The 16422-nt window shown below is 40.1% G+C and overlaps 1 protein-coding gene across 2 annotated transcripts in view; it reads right to left on the bottom strand.

The window, feature by feature from the left end:
- The window catches only part of CHST9 (carbohydrate sulfotransferase 9), a 280265-nt gene that overhangs the window by 21240 nt on the left and 242603 nt on the right, over positions 1-16422 (bottom strand). For both annotated transcript variants that reach the window (XM_037727876.1, XM_017498122.2), the window contains exon 5: positions 7598-7635. In XM_037727876.1, the coding sequence (XP_037583804.1) occupies positions 7598-7635 (38 nt within the window). The remainder of the gene's footprint in view (positions 1-7597; positions 7636-16422) is intronic.

The raw sequence follows: 16422 nt of genomic DNA, 5'->3' as shown, positions 1-16422 counted from the left end.
AAAAAAAAAAAAAAATTACTGTATTTTAGAATGCATATTCAAAGATATTCCAAAAAAGACTATATTTTAGAATGCATATTCAAACATGATGACAAGTGGGATCTACGGCTGATTTTGGCCATAGCTTTAACCTGTGAAGTGAGTGAATGCCTTTCTACATGGAGGTGTTTGAGTTAATACTGCACGCTCTACTAATTGTGCTTTTTGTTGTTAGAACTTGGCTACTGCCTTTCGTTACTATGTGTTGAGAGAAAAATCTCACATGATGATGCTAACCGTTTTGCTAATAAAATATGCTAAGCTGAAACATTTCAGTTAGTTCATCTTCTGATATAGATGTTAGCAAGTAGAGAAGGATATGATTTGAAAAACTCAACAGAAAGGAGGAAAAAGATGAGAAAAAGATTAACTAGAAAATTATTCATGGAATGTATTTCACCAGCCTATTGGGTGTTAGCATTTTAGGTGGTGTGGTTAATTTACATTAAGTGGTAAATTAACTATTTTTCTTTTTCATAAATGCTACATTTTCAGTAGTTTCGGTATTCCACATTTTCTCACATGGGTACATCCACAATGACACTGCTATTACTAACAATCAAGAACTTGTAAGAGAGTTTTTAGAAGGTACCTTTCTAAAAAATACAAAAGCAAGAGAACATTTTAGAGGGACAATAAAGGCCTACTTCAAACTCTCATGTTATTTCCATGACATTTCTGCCTGGGCTCTACCAAGGAAAGCTGGCAGTGGGCTGCAGATTATTCCAATGTATACTTTTTCCCCCTCCCAGTTTTTAATCTCTTTTCAGGTAACAAATAGTTTTAGACCAGATTCACCTGATTTTTCACTTATTTAATTAAAAAAGTAATTTACTGCTCAACAGGGACCCCAGAGTAAGTGTATGCTCATCTTCATTGTTAAAACACTTTGAAAAAAGATACACCACATCATAAATATCATATTCCAGGATCTCAGAACAGACTGCTTTCATATTGGTGGCAGAGTTGGGGGGTTAGTAAGGGTGGTCATAAGTGAGATCATTTAATTAATAGAATAACTTCCAGAAAAGGTGGGAGTATAGAGTAAGGGTGAAGAGAAAGGAATTCAGAATGAGATACACCTGGATTCGCACTTGAGCTCTGCCACTCATCAGCTGAGTGCCTTTGAAGAAAGATATTTAAAGCAGCCCAGAATAGAGGCTGGTTGCTCACCTTGTAGATAGCATTGGATTGCCTTATTTAATTCTGGTGTGACCACTTATGCATGATCTTGGACAGACTAATTCACCTCACTAAGATGACTCTTTCAATTTATTCCTACTTCACAGGATCACTGTTGTGAGGTTTAAGACAAACAATTTAATGTAAAATTTAGCATAATACCTACACACATAAAGCTCATCAAGCATTGAATAACTGCTAGCCATTACTATTATTAATGTCATGCTAAATGTGGCAGTACCTGAAAAATTTCTAAACCTGATTTGAAGCCCGAGTTTCCACCTGTGTAAAGTGGAGATTAACATCCTGGTTCTCACAGGGTTGTCGTGACAAATACATGAGCTATGGAGCACTGAGTGAATAGCACAATTATTGATGGCAATTATCAGAAACATTGAGTGCTTGAGTGAGAATTATCTGCATATTTGATTGCGAATAGTTCTCATAGTGTTTATTCCAACCACTATTTTCTTCTTGGTGATCATGCTTTTAAAACATCTGAGGGCTGTTGTCCCAGCCTTGCTTTGTCTTGTCAATCTATATACCTTTTCATAGATACCCTTCACATTTCAACTGTCTTGGCTTCCAATGAAAGAGGCAAAGCCTAGCACTTTGACATTTACACTTAAGTATTTTCTAGGTAGAAGCCATCTGACCTTTAAAAAAGACATCTTTTATAAATTCTTCTTTGTTAACCACCATTAGTGTCACCACTTTTCGATCCTTTCAGTCTTTCTTTCAAGATTTTTTAAAAGACTCATAAATTGGAGAGCTTTTCTAAAAGTGCAACTCTCTCAATTCTGAAGGCAATCTTAAGAGGGAATTAGGGACATGTGGGATCTTTACTAGCTCCATTAGTGCTGAACTTGTAAAGAGAAACTATCTTGAAGTCAAAATTGTCTCCTTGAGTGCATGGCCATTTTGATAAGAATAGTGCAAGGTAATGTAATCCCACTTTAAATTTAGAAGTTCTAAAGTTTACACTACACTGAAAAGTCATCAGTGAGTGGCATTGCCATGTTTACATTAGAGGAAAGAATCAGGTGCTCAAGTCTTGAACCCGGCAAACCAATCGGCAATATGGATATGGACATAAGGGTAAAAAGATCCAGCTCTCCCTGCCCTTTGATTCTTTCACTCCCTGACTGTATGACCATTATTCATAATAAGCATGTGCAATCTTGGTTTCTTCCTTCTGTTTTTAATTGACAATCCTTACCTGGGAGGGGAAGGAATGATACCTTATTCCTGCCTGATAAGAATCAATGACACAGCAGGTTTGAACATTCCTGTGTATACGGATTAGACTGTCTAAATTTAGCAGCCCCTCTAGCTACTAGAATAAGAATTTACTGATCTGAAGAATTTACATTCTGCCAGTAATTGATTGAGTTGTTATGATATTCAAGGCCCAGCATTGGACACAAATGAACCAAACATGATCTCTTCCCTTTAGAGCGATACTGTGTAGTCTCAAAAACCATACTGGGATATAAATGATTAGAATATAGGGTAGAAAATGTAAAATTCTATAGCAAAATGGCAGAGAAAATAAAATGGGGTCACAGAAGAGAGTGAGATGATTCTTAGCTGTGTGATAAAAGAAAGCTTCATGGAAAAGGTACTATCTGAGTTAGGACTTATATGAGCAAATTTTGTATATGCAGAGAAGGGGATTAGTATGTGATGAAACAGTTTTATAAAGAACCAATAATTTTATATAAAGGAATAGGATGGGAAATAAGTCTAGGACGGTGGAGAGAATCCTCTCCAAAGGAGTACAAGATCCCAAGATCCCAAGCCTTTGCATTTCATACTCAAAGGTTAGAAATATTATGTATGGCTTTCCATCAGAATCCCATAATGAGTTTTTGAAATTGCAAATATCTGAGCAGGATTCTTCCCTACATTTGTGGGGCCTAGAACAAGAGCATGAATGGAGGCCCACATACTGTATGTCAAACTATTTCAAAGGAAGCTACACCCAAGACCCGCTCCTTGTTACTGTCCAAAGGACTGCTCTGGGACTAGGAGGCTTTAGGAGCCCTGCTGTCCCTCCAGATCATCATGCACTAGAGGCCTGATTGGTTGCTTGGACCTTCAGAGGGAGGACAGAATGGACTCTGGACTTAGCCTGGGGATTCGTGGGCAAGAGCTGCCTCTGCTCCCATCAGGGATGCGAAATGACTCAGTCCTGGTCTTCTAGTTAATGAGGAGAACAGGTTCTCCTACCTCATGTCTTACTTTTCTGATTCCAGATTACCAGGAGGTTCTAAGCACCAGCTGAAACTGTGCTCACCCACCCCACACCCCCTCCCCAAGCAGAGGGGAAGGTGGAAGTATGGTTACCTGGGAACACAGTCTGCCTATATATCCTCCCACTTCGGGAGCTACTGGGTGGCTATCTAGAAACTAAAGCATCCCCTCTTTCTTTGATTTCACGGGGCCCACACAGCCCGCTCTCTCTCAATAAAGGAATTTCACTCTTTTACTGGCCTATCCTCTTTGCCCAGATAACCCAATTCAGCTACTATGTTCCTCTCCATATTTTGTGTGCTCTCAATTGCTCATGAAACTTTAAAACATGAGGCTGAGAAAGAAAACTAGGTCTTTACATGGCTGTGTTTGTGGTGCTTAGAGACTCCTAAAGCCTGTGACCTTTCTTGGTCTGGTCTGAGGGTCGTGCTGTGCCTGAACCCAAGTCTAGAGCTACTGACCCAGAATGCCTTGGGGTTGGGGTTGGAGATGGGGTCTCGGATACATGCTAACAAGTTTCAGGGCTGACTGCAATGCCCAGGCAGGGTTAAAATCACTACTAAAAATGGGGGAGGTTTTTCTACTTAGTGCTTATTTTTCAGCAAGATGATATTTTGCAAAGCAAACTGGAGCAGAATGGAAGATGAACAGAAAGGTGGTGAGGCTAACACGAGAGCCTCGGGAAATCACTGAGCAAATGAGATGAGAGCCTGGATGAAACAGGGGCCGTGGGTGGAGTGAGGAGCTGGCTGGGAGAGGTCCTCAGGAGATCCCATCAGAAGCGCCCAGTGCTCAGAGGGAGAGATGGAGTGGAGGATGACTCCGAGGCTTCCAGCTTGTTATGGGTCAAACTATGTCCCTCAGACAGATATGTTGAAGTCCTAACTCCTAGTACCTAAGACTACAACCTTATTTGATAATAGGGTCTTTGCAACTGCAATTAAGAGGAGGTTATTGTGGGAAGGCCCTAAGCCAAGATGGCTGGGATCCTTATAAGAAGGGGAGGGACACATAGGGAGCACAGCCATGTGTCCACAGCTGCAGAGAGTAGAGTGGTGCAGCTCTAAGCCAAGGAATGTCAAGGGCTGCTGGCAAGCACAAGAAGATAAAAAGAGCAAAGAATCCTCCGCTACAGGTTTCAGAGAGAACGTGGCCCTGCTGACACCCTATTTTGGATGTGAGGCAATTTTTTCTACTGTTTTAAGGCACCTGTTCATGGTACTTTTGTATGGCAGCCCTCGGGACCGAATACAGCGCTTGCCCTGGCGGTGCCCCTCTCTGCACTGGGTCGTCAGTGAAGGCAAGCGTTTCTCATAGAGAGCACCTGTCTGTGAATGTTCTCCACAACATAGACATCCTCTGCATCAGAAACAGAGCCCCATATTTGGTGTCCCTCTTTGTCATCTAGCTGCACAAACACAAGGTATTAATTCACTATGGGTTTCAATTATCTGCTATATAAAAAGGCATAAACATAAAAAGCTTCAATTGTATTTTATATAATAGGGCAGTTTCTAAAATTTAAATTAAGATTTTTACATTCAGTTTTTCCATTCTCCTGCTGACCATGTTTTCATTTGATTTTGAAAGCATTTTTGGTAATATTTTAAAGTATTATCTTTCATCTAGCATTGTAAAAATTATTCAGGAAACCTACAGAAGATTTCATCTCTACAAGTAACATTTTCAGATAGGAAATTATTGCAGCATTGAACTGCCAAAGAGACAGCTGAAAAAAAAAAATGGGTCATGCATTCATCCTATTCTAGAACAGAGGCTGCCAAGCAGTTCACTGCTCATTTTTGTCCTCTTCTCGTAAACAAGCTGCGTTAACAAGTTACTTTTAAAAAGCATACTAATTTCCCCAGTGAATTGCACAGGAAAGAATCCAGCGTTCCCTCCAGAGGACTCAAATAGTTGTTTGTTCTCAGACCTCAGGTGTGGTAAAATAGCCGTGGGCTAAACGCACAGGCTGGATATCGGCCAGCAGGCTAGAGCTTCCCCTCCACTCCAGTTCTGATTTCTCACACTGGTGCACAACTTATCATCTGCCTGATGTGGGGAGGGGGGGAGGGGGAGAAAGAATAAATACTTGATTTTCAATTTCAATTTAATTACACAATCTATAGTGCCTAGTGGGAAGGATTTAGGGGCAAGATTAATGCTCAGTGGTGCTCCATTTTGCCTTTCAAGAGCCAAATTATTTTGGGGGCGTAGTGATTTTTCAAGAGCCAAGTTGTTTTGGTGGCATAGTGACTTTATTTCTTGACTTTTTGCTAGAGTTTATATAAATTAGAGGTATAAAATACCTTTTTGAATTGTATTGCCAGTGTATCATTCTTGAGAGTGGGGAGAGCTTCTCTACTCGGGAGAAGAATGAATAGAAATTTCATTGTAGGATTAGGAATACAAGCTAGTAGACAATGATTGAATGAGACAACGATCTGTTCTGAGAATGACTATATAATTAAAATATTAAGACCTTTCCCTCTTTAGTTAAAATCTAAGGAATTTCACTCTCTTATTGAGACTGAAAACCATTACAATTTTATCTGACATCAGATCAATATTTAGATTATGAGTAAATATTTGCTGTTCTATTTTGTTGTCTACATATTTTGTTAGTTTTACTAAATGTAAAAAGAAGGAAAAACAGGAAATGAAAATCTACTAATCAGAAGTAACCTTAGTATATTTTTTAACCATTTGCTTTAGGTTGTTAAGTTAGTAAGGGAAACAGGTAGGTTGTTACGCTTATAAGGAAAATAGGTCTCTTTGTAAGCAAAAGTGTTCCCACACAACTTAAATAAATAAAAATGGCAGCAGTAAACTTTCCTGGCTAACTGTCGCTCAGCCTCGTGAAACCACTTGAGTACCTACAAATAATGGAAAATGCAATGATAAAGAAACTAAGTTCAAAAGGCAAATAAACTATTTGAAATGGCCAACTGATTTTGTTATTTCACAATGATGGCATTTTCCAGTATTAAGAGAGTTGCTACTACAAGTCAACCTGTACAATAGTATTCAAAAGCAAAATGGCACCTGATTAAATTTTGGCTACTGAATTTGCAAAATAGTATATTAGCCAAATGGGATCACTGTTTTGAAATCTTGATGAGTTACAGGGCATCTGGCACAGATTAGGTGAAGGCAGAACTTTATTGGGATGGATTGACAATAGGAACTAGAATTCTAATTCCTTCTGGAGTACACTTACAAGGTTGAAGAAATGCACCTTTGACTGGTATAAATGTAGATTTACCACCCTTCTCTTTGGTAAGGGTGAGTTGCAATTTATGCCAGAGAAAGGAAAAAAGAAAGATATAGAAATTTGTATCTATGGGTGAAACTCAAGCATATTTCCCCACAGGTCAATGTCTGCATTCTCTGAGTCTAGTGGCACAGGCAGGGTATGGAGAAATTGTAGCTAAAATAAGCTGGCCTGGGGAGAAAGTAGGCAGGGTGGGGCAAGATATGCTTTTGGGGAAGGCCCTCCTTGGTTTGCTTGTGTGGCTGCAGGTCTCAAGCTCCTAAAGCAGTTCTATAGAAGGACACCACCTACCTAGAAATACAAAAATAGATCAGTAAGAAGATGGGATAAGAAAACCGTGAAGCAGAATAGGAAGAGGCTGGCTAACTGTGAGTAGAAAAAAAAGACCAGAATGGAAGGTCAACTTGTGGTATACAGGGGGCCAGTTCTTAGCTGTTTGGGAGGCAGTGACTTCTAGCTTATTAAATGAAAACCTGAGAAAATCATGGAGAATCACCTTAGTTAAGGGAAAAGTAGATGGAAGTATGTATTTGCTGCCATGATAGTATCAATGCAGAGGTCACAATATGATCAGAGAGATACTTGCAAGTTAGAACTGGCAGAGTCTCGTTAGTCTACTGTTTCCCACTTGTGTAGGATGTGGCAGGGAAGAACTGGGCTTGGGAGGAGAAAAAGAAAGTACATGATCATCTACATATGACCAAATATGTTTTTTTTGCAGAACCAATAACATATATATTGCTCATAACTAACAACATTACCCCCGCCTTTTTTACATTTACACGTTTAATTATTAACATTTGAAAAAATATTCCATATTAGAGTTTATGAGAAGTGAGAGAATACCTGGTTGGTGATATGTTCCTGGATTTTTTCTTTACTCACTGAAAGAGAAAGCAAAGAGAATTTTTATATTAAAGCATGAAAATGAATAAAATGCGGTACTGATCTTGCTCTGTTTACAGGAAATGCTTCCAAAGCAGTCAAGGACTACCTGAGCAAGGATTTCTATCACAATGTGGATGTTTACAGCCACTTCAACAATTGGGAAAAAAAAGTCAAACCCTAAATAAATTGTGTTAGGCAAAAATATCAGAAAATAGAATAGAAATCCAATAAGGGTGATACCAGTAGAATGTATTAAACTTTCACAGAGAATTGATGAAGAGATGAAAAGGACCGAAGAAAAACTTGAACAACAGCCAGTAAAAACAAAGTTTTCCAAACAATGACAACCTTCAATTATATTGAAGTATAATACTAACACTGAGCTCAGGGAACCCCAAGAACTAGACAAGGAGATCTGAAGTGGCAGATGGCAGAAGTGCTAATTTAAAGAACATTTCTTATGTGGGGAGTGATAAAGGCATTAATATACTTGGCTGTTTATGGTATTGCCAGAGATTGAAGTACAAACCAACAGTTCTATAAATTGTATCTCGATCAGGATGAAAAACAGAGTAATGAATGTTTTTTATTTTTGAGTAGTATTCTATGTATGACAGGTAACCAAGGGACATAAAAAATAAGGATTCTAGTATAATAAACCTCAGTCATTGTGAAAATAGACTGAAAGTAATCAATGTCATGTATCTTAAATAAAGGAAAATAAAATCCTTAGTAGTAATAAACAAAAACAAACCATGAGAAAAGAAAAGAAAGAAGACATTTTGTGGCATCACAGTTGTGTGTTTGTGAACACCTCAGTGTTACAAATATGTTATTAAATGTGTCCCTTTTAAAAAACAAGCTTTAAGCTTAATTGAAATAACTATTGAGTCACATGTAGTTGGAAGAAACAATGCAGAGAGATTTCTTGTACTTTTTACCCAGTCCCCTACTGGTAACATCTTGAAAAGCTACAGTACAATATTTCAACCAGGATGTTAATATTGATACAGTCAAAGTAAAGAGTATTTTCTTTACCACAAGTATCTCCCCTTTTGTCCACTATAGCTATATCATTTCCCCTCCATGTTCTCCTTAAACCCTGGCAACCGCTAGGCTGTTTTCCATTTCTGTCATTTTGTCATTTCAAGAATGTTATACAAATGAATCATAAAACATACAGCCTTTAAGGATTAGCCTTTTTTCACTCAGCATTCTTCTCTGGAGACTCATCCAGGTTGCCGTGTGTGTCAACGTGGTTGGTTTCATTTTTGGGTAGTACTCTACGGTATGGATGTGCTGAAGTTTGTTTAGCCATTTACTCATGGAAGGATATCTTGGTAGTTTCTAAGTTTTGACTATTATGAATATAGCTGCTATAAACATTTGTGTACTGGTTTTTATGTGAACATAAACCTTCATTTCTCTGGAATAAGTGTCCAGAAGTGAAATTGCTGGCTTATAGAATAGTTGCAGGTTTAATTGTTTAAGAAACTGCCAAACTGTTTTCAAAAAAAGATGTCCCAAGTGAAACTTATTGGTCAATTAGTCAACCAATATTAAGTATACTTAAAAATTTTGTTAAGCATTCAGTACCAAGCTAGGACTCATATGAGATACAGGAGAAGTGTAAGGAACACAGGGGAAATTGAATGGCGATGCTCAGGTGTGGGCTATTTGATGGTGTCATTGTCAGGAAATGCCTGTTGCCTGGGGCCAGTCTCAGACTCTCCAGATAAGAACCAATTTTCTTCATTTTTAAAAGGGCAATGCTCATTCAGATACTCTTGATATGTTTTAGATTCCTTTTGTCAGTTTATATGCAAAGTGTTTAAAGAAGACACAACATGGTTTGTGGGAAAACTTGGCCTTTTAAATTACAGATAACTGGTGTTTAAATGTGGGCTCCCTATAGAAGTGACATTTGAGTCAAAGCCTGCAAGATGATAAAGGAGTTAAGTTGACCGAGAAAGGGGGGAAGAACATTCATGTAGGAGGAAGAACATGTGCAAGGGCCATGGAATAGGAGGGAGCATGGTGGTCCAAGGATAGAAAGGAGGCCAGCATGGTGGGCATGGAGAGGTGAGCAGGGCATAGTGTGGGGAGCTGCACTGGCAGGCAGGAAACACTGCAAGGAAGCCAGATAAACGTGGGCCATTTTTGGGAAATTTAAGATCCTCTTAAATGGCAGTGGGAAATCAGCCATTAAGGGGATTCAGGCTAGTGCATGGGTAGTGGCATTAGAATAGCATGCACAGATTTGCATTTTTAAAAGACCACTCAGCTCTGGTTGGTAACTGAAACACCGACTCCTGGGGTGTCAGGGGTGGTGGCAGCACTACAAAACCTTAGTTTTGTTTTCTTTGGGACCAAGGGGAATCTGCAGAAATTGAAGAGAAAAATCAGGGTAAAACAACAAAATATTCATATCCTAATAATGCAGCAGCCTACTGAAATTTAGAAAATGGAGTAAAGGACAGCTTGGTATTTAATGACAGCTCTGACAATTACTAGGCATTTGAACTGGGGCTAGTTACTTTAATGCTCTGGCTTGTTTGCCTTTCTATAACAAAGGGTTAACAATATCTACTCCTTCCCAGATTTGTGAGGACTGAATGAAATAAGAATGAATTTTGCAGGTAAAGGATAAGAGAGGGGCACTCCAGGTAGTTGGGGCAGGACAAGTAAAGAAATCTCAGAGGCAGGCAAGAGTAGGGTGTGTGTGAGTGAGTCATGAGAAATTCTGAGTGGCTTATGTAACACATGCATATACTTTAGCAGGTTGGGAAACAAAATGTAGGAAGAGGGAAGGAGTCCAGCCTTAGGAAGGTGTGACTTGGGGTGAGACTGGAGGGTTTGTGGGCAGAAGGAGGCCAGCGAAGGTCTTTCAGATGAGGATGAGGTGGCCAAAGCAGTTCTGGAAAAAGATGAGTTGAGTGGTGATGTGGATATGGATTGCTGGGGTAAGAGAGGTGGGTGGTGAAGAGAGTGATGAGCATGTGCAGTGTCCAGGCAGGAGTGGTGAGGGCTTGAGCCCAGGCAGCCTCAGGTTTACTAGTGGGGAATCTGGCAGATGATAGCATTATTAAAGATAAAATGAGAACACAGCAAGACTTCATCTCTAAATTAAAAAAAAAAAAAAAACACATTGGCTGGGTATGGTTGCATGTGCCTGTAGTCCTAGCTACTTGAGAGACTGAGGTGGGAGGACCGCTTGAGCCCTCAAGTTCAAGACCAGCCTTGAGAACACAGTGAGACCCTGTCTGAAAAACATACAATAAGAGAAGGGGAAAAAAAGTAAGAGGAAGTTAATAAGCGAGGCTTGAGCCTGTAATAAAGACAAAGACATCTGTAGGTTGCAGCAGCTGCCATGACAATTATGGTAGATCAAATAATGGCCCCCAACATGTCCACATCCTAATCAACCTGTGAATACAATACCTTTCATAACAAAGGGACTTTGTAGGTGTGATTTAGTTAAGGATGTGGGAATGGGAAGCTTATCTGGACACATCCAGTGTAATCATAAAAGTCCCAATAATAAAGGGGCAGGAGAGTTCACAGCAGAGGGAAGGCAAGGTGGCAGTAGCAGCAGGGGTCGGAGTGATGCCATTGCTGAAGGGGCTGTGAGCCAAGGACTGTGAGCAACCTCAGGAAACTGGAAAAGAGAAGACATGGCTGTCTCCCAGAGCCCTGCAAAGGAATGCAGACTTGCCCTTGTCCTGATTTTAGTCTGGTGAGGCCCGTCTGAACTCTGACCTCCAGAATTGTAAGATGCTCAAATCTGTGTTGTTTTAAGCCACAAAGTTTTTGGTGATTTGTTACAGCAGCAAAAGGAAATGAATTCAAACAAGTTCTCTTTCTCAGCGGTTCCTCAAGGGACAGGGAGGAAAGCACACTGCTGCTGAGTAACTGCTGTGTCCTGGGTCTGTGCGACACGCCTCACAGACATTATGTCCTTGGAACAACCCTGAAAAGTAGAGATTATTCCTCCTGTTTTTTGTTTTTTTTTTTTTTGAGGCAGAGTCTCACTCTGTCACCAGGCTGGAGTGCAGTGGCGTGATCTCAGCTCACTGCAACCTTCGCCTCCCAAGTTCAAGCAATTCTCCTGCCTCAGCCTCTCGAGTAGCTGGGATTACAGACATGCCCCACTGCACCCAGCTAATTTTTGTATTTTTAGTAGAGACAGGGTTTCACTATGTTGGCCAGGATGGTCTTGATCTCTTGCCCTCGTGATCCGCCCACCTCGGCCTCCCAAAGTGCTGGGATTATAGACGTGAGCCACTGTACCCAGCCCCTCCTATGTTTTCCAAGATTATGTGACCAGGGCTCAAATACATGCAGAAACTGGCCCAAATTTTCTCAGTCTATGGGTGAAAGGATGGCCAGCATTCGAAGGAACAATGTAGTTATTCTTAAGACATAGAAAAGCTAACTTTTATTATATCAAAAAGACACAGGAACATGCAGGTTTATAGCAGCACAATTCGCAATTGCAACCAACCTAAATGCCCCTCAACCAATGAGTGGATAAAGAAAATGTGTTATATACACACACACATACACTGTGGAATACTACTCAGCCATAAAATGGAATGAAATAATGGCATTTGCAACAACTTGGGTGGAGCTAGAGTTCGTTATACTGTGAAGTAACTCAGGAATGGAAAACCAACTATCACATGTTCTCATTTATAAATGGGAGCTAAGCTATGAGGACACAAAGGCATAAGAATGAGATAATGGACTTTGGGGACTCAGGGGGAAGGGTTGAGGGGGGTGTGAGGGATAAAAGAGTACATACTGGGTACCATGTATACTGCTTAGGTGATGAGTGCTCCAAAATCTCAGAAGTCACCACTAAAGAACTTATTCATATAACCAAGAACCACCTGTTCTCCAAAAACTATTGAAACACTTTTTTGTTAAAGCAGACTTTTAGGATAAAACTAGTCTTGTTTGTCTCATATTTGGGTCTTGTCCCTCTAACTTTTGGTTAGAGGATTAGAAAGGGAAAAAATAAAAACATTTGACAAGGTTGTCTGACTGGCAGATTAAGTGGAATATAAAAAGAGTTATTCCAAATTTCTTCAATTTTAGTCTCACAACGTCTTCACAAAACAAAGCAGAATAAACTGCAGAGGGAGGTTGTGGACACTGTTGGCTTATCTTATGATGAAGGTGGTGTTGAGACATTTCTGTGCATTCATGAGCTTTAGAAACACAATCTGTTGAAACAGGCCCAAACCCACCATCACCAACATGGGTTGGGGAGGACGTATTTCTCTAAGATTTATAATTCCAGGACAACTGCCTCAAATTCTCCAAACTATGCGGCGAGACTCATTCATTCTTCTCATTGTAAGTTGTTTGATTAATCACCTCCAACTGACTAAAACTCCAGGGAAAGTTCTTTTGCTGCCTAAACAATTTAAAGCAGTGGTTCTGAACTTCTTTCAGGTAACAGGCCCCTTTGAGCAGCTATGATTCTGCTTTTCAGAAAAATGCCAACACACAGAAAAAAGGGAAAATGGTGGGAGGCTAAAAGACCTTCTGCAGCCATGCATAGATCTGCAAGAATCTATCTGTAGCTCAGTCTTGTCTTTTTTTTTTTGTCAAGGAATTTGGAAAATACCTCTTTTCTAGGCACCTCAGTAGGAACTTTACTCTCTCAAACCACAAATTTGTAGTGCCTTACATAAGAAATTACAACTAAATCGACATAAATCTTTAACTAAATAAAGAATATTCATGGCTTAGATTTTAAATTGCATTTACAGATGAGGAAAACTTCTAGGCCCAAACAGTAACAGTGAAGCAACTACTGCTGGAAGGAATGATGTACCACGTGTGTCTTAGACCTCAAAAGCAGAGACTTAAGGGTAGAGAACACCGTACACATCACCACCAGAGTAGGTTGTTGGGACCCAGAGGAAGAGCAGGACACTTGGTGAAGTGCATGCAGCCACCATCTGCTCCCCTTCATGTAATGCCGCAGAGCTGACTGGAGCTGTGCTACTCTGAGATGAACTAGAGGTGGGTTCCTCATCGCATTACATCACACTCTCTCCCATTGTTAGCAATTAGGCAAGGGCTTTAGCGACAGAGAGGCATCCACTGATTAAGACAGAGAAATATTGGAACAGCAAACAGGAAGCCATGTAGACATTCTTATTTCTTTACTGTCAGAAGCTTCCATGTCATAGCAGGAGAGCCAGGGATGAACTTCACCTCCCAAAAGCTTAGTCCACAAACTTCTGTTGGCACTTGCGCCAAATTAGGCTCCCTGGACTTCTGGCATCGTCTGCTGGACTGAGATCCAGCCGTCTTTCCAGTGTGTTGAAAACCTTTATTTTACAATCCCATTGTGGATCTCAACTCCACCAACCATGTCTTCAGGCAGGTAGGACTCCTGGTCCATTGGGACATCAACAATTGTTTTTGGTGGCAATTTTGTATATAGGGATTGCCTTTTGCACCATAGCTTTTACCAGAGGAAAATCTTATTTCTTGCAATGAACAGTCATTTGGGGCTCCAACAATTGGTACAAACCCTGGAGGATCAGTCTATCCAGCAGCACCTTATTACCTGGGTGTATCTTTAATCACCTTGTGAAAGTCTGTTTTGAACCATAGGCTCTAACGTGTGAAATAATTTCTCAGATGTAGTCTTCTCTGGATAAGTTATTAGTCCTTCAAAACTACAGACTCATTAGCTGTGTAGTCATTTTCTCTGATTTAAAGAACTAAAAGTGCAAGTTTAATATCTTATAGTATAGCATATTCATTCCAAAAAACATAATACTTTCACTGTGTTGGATACCTCCTCAGTGCTGGGCATGCAAAGATAATACACCAGGGTGCCTGCCCTCAAGAAGGTCAGGGTCAGATGGAAGAGACAGATAAGTGAAGAGAAACAGCAGTGCCTCCTGAGAAGCATTTTCACAGAGTTAGGGATAACATGTTGTGGGAACACAGAGGGGGAACAAACAATATGATAGGTCTTGGGGAACAAGTAGGTTTCCAAGAAGTATGCTGCCGTTAATCACTGCTATACTCCCTTTTAATGCATGCAGAAATACGTCATGAACAACCAGGGAACATAATTTTAATTGACTTATTATTAACCTTTTACTTCATGGGGTTCAAGCATATCTCTTGGACATATATATCTAAATAGCTGTATTGTACTATCTGTTGGATATCTCTTTTGCATGTTTGAACAAATTCTAGAGATATGGCAAGTTTAAGAACTTAAAAATAAGTTCAGGGATAGAATCTGTCTTTGTAACATAGGAATCAGAATAATTAGAAGGTGGAATTTGAATTATGTCTTCAAAAATGGATAAAAGGGAGAATAATGGCAATGACTACCCTAACTAGGGGAGAGGGTTTAGAGGGAAACAGCATTGCCCAGGCAGGTTTGGGTGACCTGAGAACAAATCAATTGCTTTATGTTTAAAGCAATAGACAATTTGGGGGCAATTATGGTTTTTTCAGCAGAGGTAGGTTATAAAGGACGATTAAACTGGTAAATAAAATTGCTTAGAGTAGGAGGAGAAATTGGAGAATACCCAGGGGGCATTGGTGGGATGTATAAACTAAGTGATGGGTTAGGGCCTAGACTACGGAGAAATGAGAAGGAAGATGAAGAAAATCAAAGACAGTGTGTTGAAGAAATGTTTGAGAGAAATTGGTAACAAATGGATACAGGGAATGAAGATTAGAAAGAGTCATATATGACTTTATTTATTCATTTATTCAAGAAATACTGTTTGATCAGCTGCCAGGTGTCATATATGGATGGATACTAAGTTCTGGAGACTCAACTGTGAACAAGACCATTGCTCCCAATTAGCCTGCTCCTTTCTCCCAAAGAACTGGTTGGCTCTGTTCTCTACTTTTCCATGACATTGTCTCTTTCTGTATTATAACCTACATTAGGCACGACCCCTTCTGTAGCGGTGCTTGAACTGTTTTGAAGGTGCTCATGTGAAGTCTTGAAATGGGGCAAGGAAAAGGAGATGAGATTATGAATCTATTCCTCTTTCCTGGGGTGCAAATATGCCCATTATATATCTGCACATGTAGGGTAATTTCATATTCCAGAACAGTGGAGTTCTGGAGTATCACATTCCCGCCTTTTCCCCATCAAAGAGTATTTTAAGAAGGAACTTGATAATTGGGGAAAGAAGGCAAATAGGGTGATCTGAAACAGGGCAGATTTGATCATTCATCGAATTGGGGCCCTGCTCTTACTCTCAAAGGAGCACAGAGATGTAACCATTGCTTATGAAAAGGACCAGGAAATAGCTCAAGGGGCCAATGACTCAATGGGCAGCAGGACAGTGTCTCAGTGTCTTCAGAATATATCGACATTTCATGCTGTCTATCCACAGCCCCCAATTTGTTGAGCCCATCAACGTCTCTCCCCTGGTTTATGATGTTAGCCTTCTGGGGTCCCCCAGTTGCCATTCTGGCTCTCTCCAAATTACTTTCTACGTCTTGTAGGCCTTGCCCATCTGCTTCTTGCCCGCCACCTCTACAACCTCACTTTGCTGTCTGTTTCCCTTCCTTTCTACCCACCATCTACTCTGGCCTTATGTTCATTTTAGGTCCCTTTTGGCCTCTGGTCTTTTGCACATGCTGTTATCTTGTCTTTCCAATTTTGCAGATCTGGCTCTTTCATATTTTTCAAGTCTCAATTTAATATTAAGATCTCAAGGGTTCTTCCCTGGTCACTCCATCTCTTGTGATTCTTGATCTCCACCCATTATTTGTTT

The sequence above is a fragment of the Cebus imitator genome, unplaced genomic scaffold (assembly GCF_001604975.1).
Source record: "Cebus imitator isolate Cc_AM_T3 unplaced genomic scaffold, Cebus_imitator-1.0 Scaffold12, whole genome shotgun sequence".
Classification (NCBI taxonomy): domain Eukaryota; kingdom Metazoa; phylum Chordata; class Mammalia; order Primates; family Cebidae; genus Cebus; species Cebus imitator.
The sequence above is the reverse complement of the archived record's forward strand: the minus strand, read 5'-3'. Positions and strand labels throughout refer to the sequence as shown.